Source organism: Bremia lactucae (assembly GCF_004359215.1).
Source record: "Bremia lactucae strain SF5 chromosome Unknown BlacSF5_NotPlaced_44_SHOA01000008.1_152431bp, whole genome shotgun sequence".
NCBI classification, from domain to species: Eukaryota; Oomycota; class Peronosporomycetes; order Peronosporales; family Peronosporaceae; genus Bremia; species Bremia lactucae.
This window is the reverse complement of record NW_027152057.1, coordinates 140005-152431: the sequence shown is the minus strand read 5'-3', so window position 1 is coordinate 152431 and position 12427 is coordinate 140005. Positions and strand designations below refer to the sequence as shown.

Below are 12427 nucleotides of genomic sequence, written 5' to 3'. Positions count from 1 at the left end.
CAAACAGAACGTGCCAATCGGGTCGTGGCGGATGTTTTGCGCACTATAGAAACTCTCAAAAAGTGGAGCAAGCAATTGTTCTTTATGGAGTTCGCTATAAATAACAGTGTTCACGCCAGTATGGGTATGACACCGTTTTATATTTACGGACTGCGCCATCCTCGGACGCCAGTCTCGTTCGTGCGCAGCCTGAGTCTTAGTGGGGGAGGGCCTCTCACTATGCTCGGTGCGAAAGAGGGACATAGTTTCGTCAATATGACGATGACCCATGAGGGTATCATCTCAAAGACTGAAACTTGCCCTAGTGACCCTGCCAGTTTAGCAGTGGTCAATAAAACTACGCCTTATGACCGACCTCTTGGCGGTATCATAGGCGAGTATGATGCTAAAAGCGTGAGCGAGGCTCAACGCTTTGTGGATGAGCGATTAACCATCACACGTTAAGTCCGTGACGCGATGGCAAGCGCACAGGACAAGCAAAAAGAATATGCGTACCGAAATGGTCGCAAAAATAATATACGCTTTATAGTGGGTGAAAAAGTACTATTAAGTACTGCACCCCAGGTAATACGAGGTTGTTGCCGCATATCATTGGGCCCTTTACGGTGGCAGAAGAGGTTAAAGACCCAAACTATAGGCTCACCCTTCCCCCGTATATGAGGACGCACCCCGCATCTTACGTGGGTCGTCTGAAACGGAATGTAGACCCAAATGAAGTCACATTTCCCCATCCGTCGAAGGAGACCGATGGTGACGCCGACTGTGAGTCGACCGTCGTTCGGGTGAGGGGGACGGTGAAGGCGAAAAGCTATCAGACCAACGCCTCCGACCACGAACAGGACTTGGAGAGCGAGGGACATCACGCGAGTAACGCGGATCCATCAGCATTATCCTTTCAAAGAGGTTCAAGCAAGTATTCAGGCGTCTATAACCCTGACGAGCCTTCGCTCGGACATCAACAAAATCCGAGGTCAGTCGCGAGACTTAACCTTTGAGATCCGCAATACGTTGTTCTGCAGCGCTTAACGCCTGTGACTGAACGGACGAAGGTGAGGTAGCCGCGAGTAGGTGGGCGAGATCGCCGCTCCTATCGGGCGCCACCGGCACTAATGGATGCGGGTGGGAATCAACGCTTCCTTGTTCGAAGGTTGCTTGCCCACCGCCCGTGAGGCAAGGGTTTCAGTTCCTCGTCCAACGGAAAGGTTACCCGAAGAGTTTTGACTCTTGGGAACCGATCGATACCCTACGTACTGAAGTGCCCGGCTTGGTGGCTGCCTATGAAAAGGATCACCAGCTGAGGCCTCTTTGCTGGTCTCAAATGGACTAGCAGAAGTAGCGTTGTGAGAAGAAACAGGGGTACGTATCACCCGTGATTTCTTTCACACGCAAGCGGGCGAAATCAATTCGCTGCGACCGCTGATTCATCGCATCAGAATGCGGATGAATGCGGCGCAAGAATTCCGCCTCGTATTGGTCGGGCGTTTCATTCGAACGCAACACGACCGGGATTGAGAAAATACGCCCAAGCGATTCTCTCTGAGCCCTCCATGATTTAAAGACGCCATACAATTATGTGCGTCTAGAAGAACGCGTTCTAGGAGCGACGCTCCTGGCCCGTTTAAACGAGGCCAATTAGATGGAGGGGGCATTAGTAATATACCACCCGCCACATAGCCACGTTCTAAAACGACTGGCTTGTGACACGACTGAGCACGTTCACGTGTCGTCGGCGGAGCTTAAGGCTCCGAATCCTCTATGTTAGAACTATTATGGATTATGGTCTGAGCATAAGGCGGTGTGGTTATACCCAACGGAGAAGCGGCTGCGCCTCTATGGGCAGCGCTCTCAAAACCTGTCGCTGCGCTATCCAGTGCAGATGACGAGACAGCATTCGTAAATGTTGCTGTCTCCATGTTGTGAGCCATGAGAGAAGTTTGGATGGGCAATAATGCGCCATCATCTTTCCTCATGAGCTCGTTGTCCGCATCACTACTATGAGGTGATGGCAACAGTGTCGACTCATTGTAGTCGACAATGAGCGACGGATCAGCATCCTCACTGTTAAAGTGGGATGGGTCCTTTAGCCCTGTTAACGCGACAGCAGCAGTAGCTGTCGGCGTTTCGACTAAGGCATTGGACGCGGCCGGGGAGCTAACGCGGCTTGTGCGCTTAGTGCGACGTTGAGTGGGCGTCTTCGCAGACAACCCACCAACGTGGCCCCTTTAGGTGGCATCTTTGGTGCCGTGTTTGGGATCACAGGTCGCTAAAGTGATTCAGAGAACTAGCGGCGCGTAAAGCTGCTCGCAGTTCCTCGCTCCTCTTTGACGAATTTAAACATGTAAATTTGTTCTTTAAGGGGGGGATGGTGTAACGGGCTAAAGTTTCCCTAACGTTACACAGTCCACGTTAAGTACACTTGTTGTACTTAAGGGGATGGTCCATTACTAAATTAAAGTAATTAGACCCAGCACTCGGATGTGGTTAACATTTGTGACGAGCCCTTGTGTATGTGATGCACATTTGTGTAGCATTAAGGCAACCTTAGCCCGTTACAAACACCCACTTTCTCGCCTATATGCTCATAGCAGCCTTTAAACGACAGCTGCTTAGTCTGCTAGCGATCCGTATCAATACATTTGCAGCCAACCAACGGAGGCAAAACATATCGCTTTTATTGTGCAACAGCATGGTATTTTTAAAAAGCAGATGTGTTTATATTGCACTTGTGCTGAGTTCAAATAAAGCTAGATGATAAATTTGGGTGGTACATAAAATGTTATAAGGCTACAAAAGCAGCAAAAGTATTTCGACTCACCTTTAGAAAAAATGAGCGAGCTGGGACAGCAAGCGCGTAACACTTATGCATCGGGCGCGCCGGCCAACTATGTGCCTGGTCTTGGCCGTGGCGCCGTGGGCTTTACAACACGGTCCGACATTGGGCCTGCGCGAGCGCCGATGACACAGGATGGGACGCAGGACGCTCCATTCCTGCCACCTGCTGGTCGCGGACGTGGCGTAGAAATACCTGGATCTGGTTTTGGTCCGAGCGCGGGACGTGGCTCTGGTACTGCCGGCATGGGAGGTTTCGGGCGCGAAAAAGATGAGAACGAGGACTTTGGCGACTACAGTGAGACCAATTACGACGAGTTCAGTGGGTATTCGTCACGCGGATTGTTCCAAGACACGCCTTACGATGCGGACGACAAGGAGGCGGACGATATATATGACCAGGTAGACGAGCGCATGGATACAAGGCGAAAGAGACGCAGAGAGCTGAAGCAGTTGGAAGAATTGAAGAAGGCTCGCAAAGAGATGCCGAAAATTAGTGACCAATTCGCCGATCTTAAGAGCTCGTTGCAGCACATGTCCGACGCAGATTGGGAAAGGATCCCCGACATTGGAGACTACTCGCTCAAGTACAAAACGAACACGCCGTTGCAAAAGCGTCATGAAATGTTTGCGCCTGTGCCCGACAGTATCTTAGGGGCCAACGCGGGTCAGTCGCTGAGTGGAACGATCACACCTGCAGGCAATGGATCAGAAACACCAAGTGGCATCACAAGCTCCGTCACGGGTCTAGCTGGAGCCCGAGGCGCCCAACTATCGCACAAGCTTGACAAGATGTCCGATTCGATCTCGGGCCAGACTGTCGTCGATCCGAAAGGGTACCTTACCGACTTAAATAGCCTTAAACTCACCAGCGATGCAGAAATTGGCGATATTAAGAAAGCAAGGCTGTTGCTGAGGTCGGTGACAATGACGAATCCGAAACACGGACCTGGATGGATTGCAGCAGCAAGATTAGAAGAAGTAGCGGGTAAAATCGTACAGGCGAGGAAGATTATTGCTCAAGGGTGTGAGTCTTGCCCAACTCAGGAGGATGTTTGGCTTGAAGCCGCTCGGTTGCAAAATCCTGAGAACGCCAAGACGATTCTGGCAAAAGCTGTACGACACGTGCCAAAGTCTGTCAAAGTGTGGCTTCAAGCAGCGCAATTGGAGACTGACGACGAGTTAAAGAAACTTGTGATGCGTCGGGCGCTTGAATTTATTCCGAATTCGGTGAAATTGTGGAAAGCTCTGATTGAATTAGAAGACGTCGACGGGGCACGAATTCTGTTGGGTCGTGCGGTTGAGTGTGTTCCACAAGCAGTGGATCTGTGGCTGGCACTGGCTCGACTCGAGACGTACGAGAACGCCAAAAAGACGTTGAACAAGGCTCGTGCCGCGATTCCCACCGAGCCTTCGATCTGGATTACGGCAGCTAAATTGGAAGAGGCACAGAGGAAAAATTTGGACATGATCGATCGCATAATTCAGTTGGCAATCAAGTCGCTGCAGAAGCATCAAGTTGTGATGAATCGCGAAATGTGGCTTAAGGAAGCTGAAGCATGCGAGCAAGCCGATGCACCATTGACGTGTGCGGCAATTGTTCGGGCCAGCTTGGATGTAGGAGTCGATCCTGAAGACAGGAAGCGGACCTGGATGGACGACGCGGAGAACAGCATCAATCGCGGCGCCCTTTTGACTGCGAAGGCGATTTATGCGGCTGCGTTAAAGGTATTTCCTGGTAAAAAGTCTCTTTGGTTACGGGCTGTCGCACTGGAGAAGCAAGTTCAGGAAGGCAAGAGCCCCGAATCCGTTGAACAACTTCTGCAAAAGGCCGTCATGTGTTGCCCTCACGCAGAAATTTTGTGGCTTATGGCTGCGAAGGAGGTCTGGTCAAATGGTTCTGTCGAAGATGCTCGTCTAATTCTACGTCAAGCATTTAGTGCAAATCCCAATAGCGAGGCGATATGGCTGGCTGCAGTAAAGCTTGAATGGGAGAATGAAGAGATTGATTTAGCTCGAGCATTGCTGGCGAAGGCGCGTGCTCAAGCTCCGTCGCCCCATGTTTGGATGAAATCTGTTGTACTTGAACGAGAGTATGCTGAAAACCGAAAGGACGAAGAAGACCTTGTATTGGAAGGTATCAAGATGTATCCAGACTTTCCAAAGCTGTATATGATGGCCGGTCAATTTTACGAAGCCTTGAATTCACCTGACTACGACAAGGCGAAGAAAATGTATCGGCAAGGTATTCAGAATTGTCCAAAGTCCATTCCTTTGTGGACTCTTTCCAGTCGATTAGAGGAAACGGTAAATGGCGTAACGAAAGCACGCTCGGTGCTGGAAATGGCTCGCCTCAAGAACCAAAAAAACGAAATTTTATGGCTAGAGGCTGCTCGCCTGGAGGCTCGATGGAATAACCCGAAGGGTCAGGAAATGCTTATGGCTAAGGCATTGCAGGAGTGTCCAGAATCGGGTATTCTTTTGGCAGAGTCTATTGACATTGCTCCGAGGGCACAGCAAAAGCGTGCATCATTCACAGCTCTTAAAAAGAAAAATAATGATCCGTCAGTATGTTTGTCAGTTGCAAAGCTCTTTTGGCAAGAACGTAAGTACTCCAAAGCGCGCAAGTGGCTGGAACGTACGATTCAGCTGGATTCTGACTTTGGCGATGCTTGGGCGTACTATTACCTTTTTGAGCTCAAACACGGCACAAAAGACGCAACGGAGAAAATTTTAAAGCGAGCAGTAAGCAAAGACCCACATCACGGCGAGAAATGGACGCGTGTGTCCAAGCAAACACAAAACCGTCGAAAAAAAACAGAAGAGCTGGTAAAGCTTGTGAGTCTTACCCTTCCATTTGCCGAGCAGCCATAAGGACGTCATCGGGTAAAAAAATATTAGATTCAAATCTCATTGCTTTGTTGCGAAGCTCAATTTTCTCTACTGCGTGAAGCCTAATTATTGAACAAAGTGCAACTTGTGGCCTGAGCGCTCTGCGGACCTGATTGTGAAAACTAGCAAGCTCCACGCATCAGTCTACAGTAGCATTAAGATCAAGATGCCCGCGATATGTGCGCTGCTAAATCGACAACATCGATCTCCTTCCGTGGAGCTCATTTTGCCAGCAAGTTTAATCTCCTCGAAAAGTGGCCGTGCGAGTTTATCGATTTAGGCGCTCTCAGCTGCTCACTTTTGATAATGGAACTCTGTCCCCGATATGGGCTTCTTATTACGATACGAGCTCGCAAACCGATGCTCTTGATCGTTTTTTTAGTGCGACAGCATTCGGCACTTTTGAAAGGTTCCGCTTCATCTCGATGCTGATATGATGAGTTATTATGGCCCAACGATTTTTTTTGATATAAAAGCTAAATGTGTTCTTGTGTTTGAGTGGCAAGTGCAACTTATTTTAGTGCAATCTGCGCTGCTAGCTCCAGCTCACTGAGCAGAAGAGCATCTTCTTCAGTCTCAAGCTCGACTGTCTTGCTACTTGCTAAGGTCATTGCTTTATGTTTATGCTGATCTCTGCATGCGGAATACTTACTGCTGCTGCTGTAGAATAGCATAACTTGATAGTGAAACCAACAGAAGAAACTGTCCACTTCGAAATTATGCCATATTATAAGAGTGATAAACTTTATTGAAGCATTGCCGGTGTTAGAACAGCCATGGACATGCTTACTTACGAGAGATCAGTCGAGTGTTGGAGGCTTGCAATCGCTGCAGTGGCTTACATCTATTATGTTTGTATGTTATTTTGTTTATATGCTATGGATACTGCATTCTGCTTATATGCTATGGCACTGTTGCAATTGACTCGACTTCGTTCATTATCGAAAGTAGATAAGCCAGGTGTCGATCGTCGATGTAGCGTGTGAAAGGTATTGAAGTAGATGGTACCGCTTATGCACAATAATATTTTTTCGCTAAAATTTTGGCTCCTGGGTACAGTCACTTTTACAATTAGTGAGTGAACACAAAACGAAATTAGAAACCAATTTGGTTGCCGTAGCTGATGCTTACCTTCACTTTTACCAATGTACTTCAAAATAATTATTTAAAGTCGTCATTGCATAACTTATGTTGCCCGATCGAAAAGACTCACATCCAAATGCACACGCCATTAAATCGTCGGGGTCAGTAGTACTCTGTCATTGACAGGTTATACCCACTCAGATGGCACGTCATTTCGCTTGGCTTCTACGCGCAAGCGAATAGTTTCAATTTCCAAAACTTGACGGTAGACAATACTTTCTGCAAGGTATCTTGGCATAAGTCCTTTAAAATCGGCCCTTACAACGCAAGTAAGTCTCGTGCATGCCGCGCTATGCACCTTAGGATCTATGTCTCCTCTATGCGGCTCAATGAGCAAGCCACCCGTGGCAAAGGCCATTCGCACCATACCCTTGCGTTCAGGCACATCTGAGCGTGGAATCGATTCTTGCAGCACAGCGTACGTCTCAGGTCGCCCCGTTTTCTCGACAAAACTGTGAAGATCGCAAGAATCGCGTGGCTTTACCAGCCATGCTGGCCACAATGATAACTTTGAATGCTCACGATACAGCACCGCATTCGAATCATCAAGCGGCTCGACTCTTCGAATTGTCGTCTTGTCATCAACAGACTTGCGTCTTAATGCTGTAAGGTCAGAGATTTCAAGCGAGCGAAGGTAGTCAAAGACCTCTTTAGGAGTTGCTTGGATAATGACGTGGCCCTTCATTTCCACCAGACGATCATTTTCGGAGACTAAGCTTCCTGAGGGGCACACAAAATGCGACGACGTCTTTCGAAGCACTTTAACACCTTGATTGCTCTTGTAGGCTGTCCACCCGGCTCCATTTGCGTCGTTGGCATTTATTAAGCGCTGCAGCCCATTCTGCGAGAGCGTAGCGTAATAGACTTTCATTAGCTGACTATCGCGGTGGCTTGTGTGGCCCATGATCTTGTCCAGCTCATCCAGCGATACAGGCACCGCAAGATCCTGTCGCTGCGAGGTCCAAAATCCTTTTGCAGCTTGATGTTTCTTTCCTTCATTACGTTCTTCTTGGAATTCCACCAAATAGCTGTTGGAAGTTTTGAGCTTTCTCTTAGGTCGAGGCTTTGCCGGCGAAAATGCTATGGTGGAATTTGCAGTTGTCGAAGCTGTACAACCTCCGCTGCTACTGCTGCTTCCATTATTCACCACGATGTGTTGTTGTCGCCGATACTTGCTATTATCTGCGACCTCGATTGCTAAATAATCCAAATGCGAAATCATCCAAGCGCGCAACACGGCACACGATGCATCAGGTGACTCCAATATGCGCGCTCCCGTGATATTAACAATCAATTGTTCTTTGTCCATGCTGAAGCTACTCCTGCCAGCCCAAAGACATGACAAGCGCGGGGCTGCGTTGCTGCTCGCGACCAGACTATCTCGGCGAGAATCGTTAAGAGCTTGTTGGCACACTTGATCGTAAAAGCGTGTGAGCTTGGGTCGATTTCGAGCGAGAAACGAATTAAACGGCACCATGAACGATTCTGTTGACGAAGTGTACTCGACGTTGTTCGCCAATGACTGCAGCAGCTTTGCGAGCAGCACAAGCGTACGCTGCATTTGTTTGTTCGGAGCAGAGCCCGCTGGAGTCAAGTTCATCTTGTGCGGGACCACGAGGGCAGGACATAGGAACCGTAGAAACACTAGTCCTCCCAAGTGCATGTAAAACTCCTCCTTTGCAGCTGAAATCGGAGAAGTCGTCGTGCTGAAGCTGTTAGACTGCGAAAGCATCTCCTCGAGCAGGTGCTCTTCGATAGAACTGAGGCGGGGCAGCCCTCCGAGTCCAGTGCTTTCCACAGACGTGCTTTCCATTCCCACAGCGCTAAGTCGAGGTAGCGATACATTGCTGCGGCGATCCCGTTCAATGAGCCGCATCATCTCTAACTCAAGTACGCGATAGATTTTGGCGACCTGATAGGGAAAGAGTGACGCAGCACTGAAGATGCGGTCCAGCGTGCGCTCGGCCAGTGCCTCAAGCCGCTGCTGGTTGGTGTGGAGATCGTCCTGCGGTTGCAGGTGGCGTGGGTTTACTTCGTAACCGTTTGGATTTTCCCATAATTCGTTGATAACGTCTGCGAGCGCATGCGTTATAAAGTCGCCACCCAACTCGCACGTGTACTCGCGCAGTAACTAAAAAATCAGAAACGGTCAAGTCGTTAGTATGCGTGGTACCATGTGTGATGACGGGTTTTCGTACAGCTGTTGTGGCCGAATTAGCCCGAAACAATTCGTTCCAATTCTGCGTGTGGACCATCTCGCGGAACATGAGCAGCCCAAACAGCTTACGTAGCTGGTCTTCATGAGTTTCAAACACAAATAGAAGCGCGCGGATCACGTTCACATCGGCACCCGTGGGCATCTGCGGATGCAATAGACAGAGGTGGTGAGGATCAGTCGCGCAAGCATTGTCACGACCACTTGTAGCTGCCTTACCGTCACAAGCGCCGCGGCCAAACGAAACTCGGGGTCGTGCACCAGCGCATAGATAAGGGCTTTCTCCGCATCTTCTTGCGTCAGAAACGCCACCGCATTGCGCACAGTCTCATCCGGCATACCAGAAGCCGAGGACGTGGCGCGGACGTTCGGATTCGTCTTGCGATGCGTTGAACGCGGAACCCGTGAGTGGCGGTCATTGCTTTCGCGGTCGCGGCTGCGAAGGCCATTGGCCAGGGCCCGCACGGCGCGCAGCATGCGCATCGATTGGTAGACTTTTCAATTTGCAAGACCTTAGCACAATGAAGACTAGGGCAGGTGTTGACCCGGCGGGATTTGTACTGAGATGGTTGAAATCGAGTCAGGCCGCTGAAGCACTGAATTTAGATGACAAAAGAAATGCGCGTGTGTATCCGCGGCGCAAAGGGCGTTAGTAACATCGCGTTTTGCGATGGATTTCTCGATCACTCGGTCCAGCACCAAAAGTGCGCAAAATTTGCTCAAACTTGAAACGCTCCTACAGTACTGCGGTGCTAGGAAACGGCTGTCAAACTACATGTGATCAGCGTTAATTGCATACTACGAACACTTTTTTCCGTAAAAGCATAAACGACTTTGAGAAATGTAGGCTTAGCAACCTTCAATGTGATGAGCGCGCAGTTGTACCTTAGGCTTACTACTGGTATCGCAAAGTAAAGCATGTCTACATCTATACCATCGCGAATGATAAATCACTTGCATCATGAGTTCGAATCAACTCGACAGCCTATTTTGGCTGCAGTGGGAGGCCTCTGCACGTCGAGATATATCGGACACGTCTCGACTGACGATGCAACACCATCTGTGAGGCTGGCTAAGGATTGGCACACATAAACGTCGGCAGGCTATCGGACAATACGTATGCTGACAATGAAGTAAGAACTCTCGTATAGTCTGTTAACATCAAATTTGACGCGCTCTACTGCTCTGCTATAAACTGCTGCAGTTGCCGCAAAAGCTTTTCGTCTACACACTTTACTTAACAAAATAGTGCATGCACCGTCGCGGTGCCTCCAAACGTTTCATCACGTGGCACTTCAAAGTTACGGAATTCTGCCCAGCAGAGCTCAAATTATCGATCGATCGAGACGTAATTAACAACCATTGAATTAATTGCACCTTAATCGAGACTTAATGGGTTGTCGAGCCCATCCAAGCTAAAGGGGGCGACAATCACGCGAGTCCATCGTTCTTCAGCCAATTGCGCGACCTTGCAGCCAAATATAATCTGGCGTTTATTGTCGATGAAGTGCAGACTGGGGGAGGCAGCTTGAGAACCCTTGTCACATGTAGTAAAAAGATGCAGACGGGTGGCTATTATGCCAAAGAGAGTTTCGTCTCAAGTAGAGTTACCGCATTTTTAACACGTGGATGAGCGACCCTTCTAAAATGATCACTTTGAAGGCCGTGCTTGGTGTGCTTGAAAGCTGAACAAAAAGAATCCAGGATGAAATGTAGATCTGTGGTCACTTGTACGTATCATTTAAAGCACAGCTGCAACGCAGTTGCAGCTGTGCAAAATTCGGTAACACCTTGAGCTTTCGCAGTTGGTTTTGTCTACACGAAGAACTGTTTAAAGGGGCAGAGGAATAACAAAGCTCACCCAATGCTCGTCAAGAGTATGTCTTTTGCTTGATTAATGGTAGAAACAAATCAAGTCACAAAATTTTATGTAGCAGTTGCTTCGCACGTGAAAGTGACCCGACCGGGGCCTAAGGGTGTCTATCAATGACCCACGCGAAAGCGATTCACAAGGCAGATTGATGTTTGCATTTGACTGGCCTGTGGCGTCCTTTTGAAAGCTTAAGTAACTGTGGACGTCCATATGACTGCTAATGAAGCCGAAGAAGCACGCTGCCTCGATGAAGTCGAGAGACTTCTGATACGCAGTACTAANCGTTGCACTCCTGGCTAACGCACCCCTTCCAACCGCACCAGGCTCTTGGCACTGTGCCGGTTTATGCGACGCATGACTTCTTGTCAGCTCGCCGTCTACTGCCACAGGCTCTCGGCTCTGTGCAGGACATTCGGACGCATGACTACTTGTCATCGTCCTATTCACTACCTCAGTCTCCACGAGCTGGGTAGGAATTGGTGACGTTTGACATCCCGTCAACGCACCCTCAACTGTGTTCGACACGACATCAGTTGCATAGGCCTCTCGCAGGAGCACATCCTTTCCGGTGTCCTGCGTAGAGTTCGCAACTGTGCGTGTACGCCAGTCTATCCATGGTTGGTACTTTGCCAACCATGGCATGCCTAGGATGAGGTCATACGGACTCTCCATACCTAGCACTGTGAACTTCTCTTTACAAGAGAAGTCACTAAAGCTGAAGGCGAGTTCTACCTGAACTCCCTCAGACTTAACGAGCGCGCCGTTCGCTAAACGAACGGTCGCCTCTTCTCGCTTGCCATCCTGGCAAAGCGACTCAAACATCGCCGGTCTCTTTCTTAGAGCCGCGAGTTTCACAAAATTTTGTGATGCACCCGAATCCACTAGGAGGGTCATCACCTGGTCATAGCCTCTTACATGAGCGCTATAGACCAGCAGGGTTGAGGTCCGAAATTTCGAGACCTCAGGGACTATGCTACCCATTTGTTCCACAACTCTGAACTTAGGGGTAGCTTCAGAGTCCGCGTCAGTAGGGCATCCCGCCCCTACTGCGCTCCTGCATTTCCCGACCCCTCAGTGGTCGATGCAGAACTCATGCGTCTCGCACGCTGGTTCTTGCCATCGCCCTTTGGGAAGGGAGTCCTCTTGCTGGGCATCTTTGCCCCAGCAGGGACCCTGGCATAGCAGCGAGCCATCATGTGGCCACGCTTGCCGCATTGAAAACAGACAACATCTGCATTGCCCAACTCCATAGGAGTGGCATCTGTCCTCTCGGCCGACGGCTTATACCAAGCTGTCGCCGAGGCACTGTTGTAGGATTGCTCCTCAACTAAGGCAATTTGGATTGCCTCTTCCATCGTCGACGGCACCTTTCTGAAAAGGGCCTGTCGCGATGGGCCATGCCGTAGTCCGTTCATAAACGTGGGCACCTTAATGTGCTCCGGAATCGGACCTACGGTTATGGACGCCGACAGCGA

General features: G+C 49.5%; 2 protein-coding genes across 2 annotated transcripts; one reads left to right on the top strand and one right to left on the bottom strand.

The window, feature by feature from the left end:
* Nucleotides 1-2826: 2826 nt before the first annotated feature.
* On the top strand, nucleotides 2827-5703 carry CCR75_008541 (uncharacterized protein; the record flags this gene model as incomplete). Its single annotated transcript, XM_067966593.1, has 1 exon — nucleotides 2827-5703. One exon carries the CDS (start codon nucleotides 2827-2829, stop codon nucleotides 5701-5703), a length of 2877 nt encoding a protein of 958 aa, XP_067820513.1.
* A 1288-nt stretch (nucleotides 5704-6991) lies between these two features.
* CCR75_008540 (uncharacterized protein) lies at nucleotides 6992-9840 on the bottom strand (the record flags this gene model as incomplete). Its single annotated transcript, XM_067966592.1, has 3 exons — nucleotides 9299-9840; nucleotides 9063-9224; nucleotides 6992-8995 (listed from the first exon to the last, which is right to left on the bottom strand). The coding sequence occupies exons 1-3, from the start codon at nucleotides 9560-9562 to the stop codon at nucleotides 6992-6994; spliced, it is 2430 nt and encodes an 809-aa protein (XP_067820512.1). The 5' UTR covers nucleotides 9563-9840.
* Nucleotides 9841-12427: the final 2587 nt, after the last annotated feature.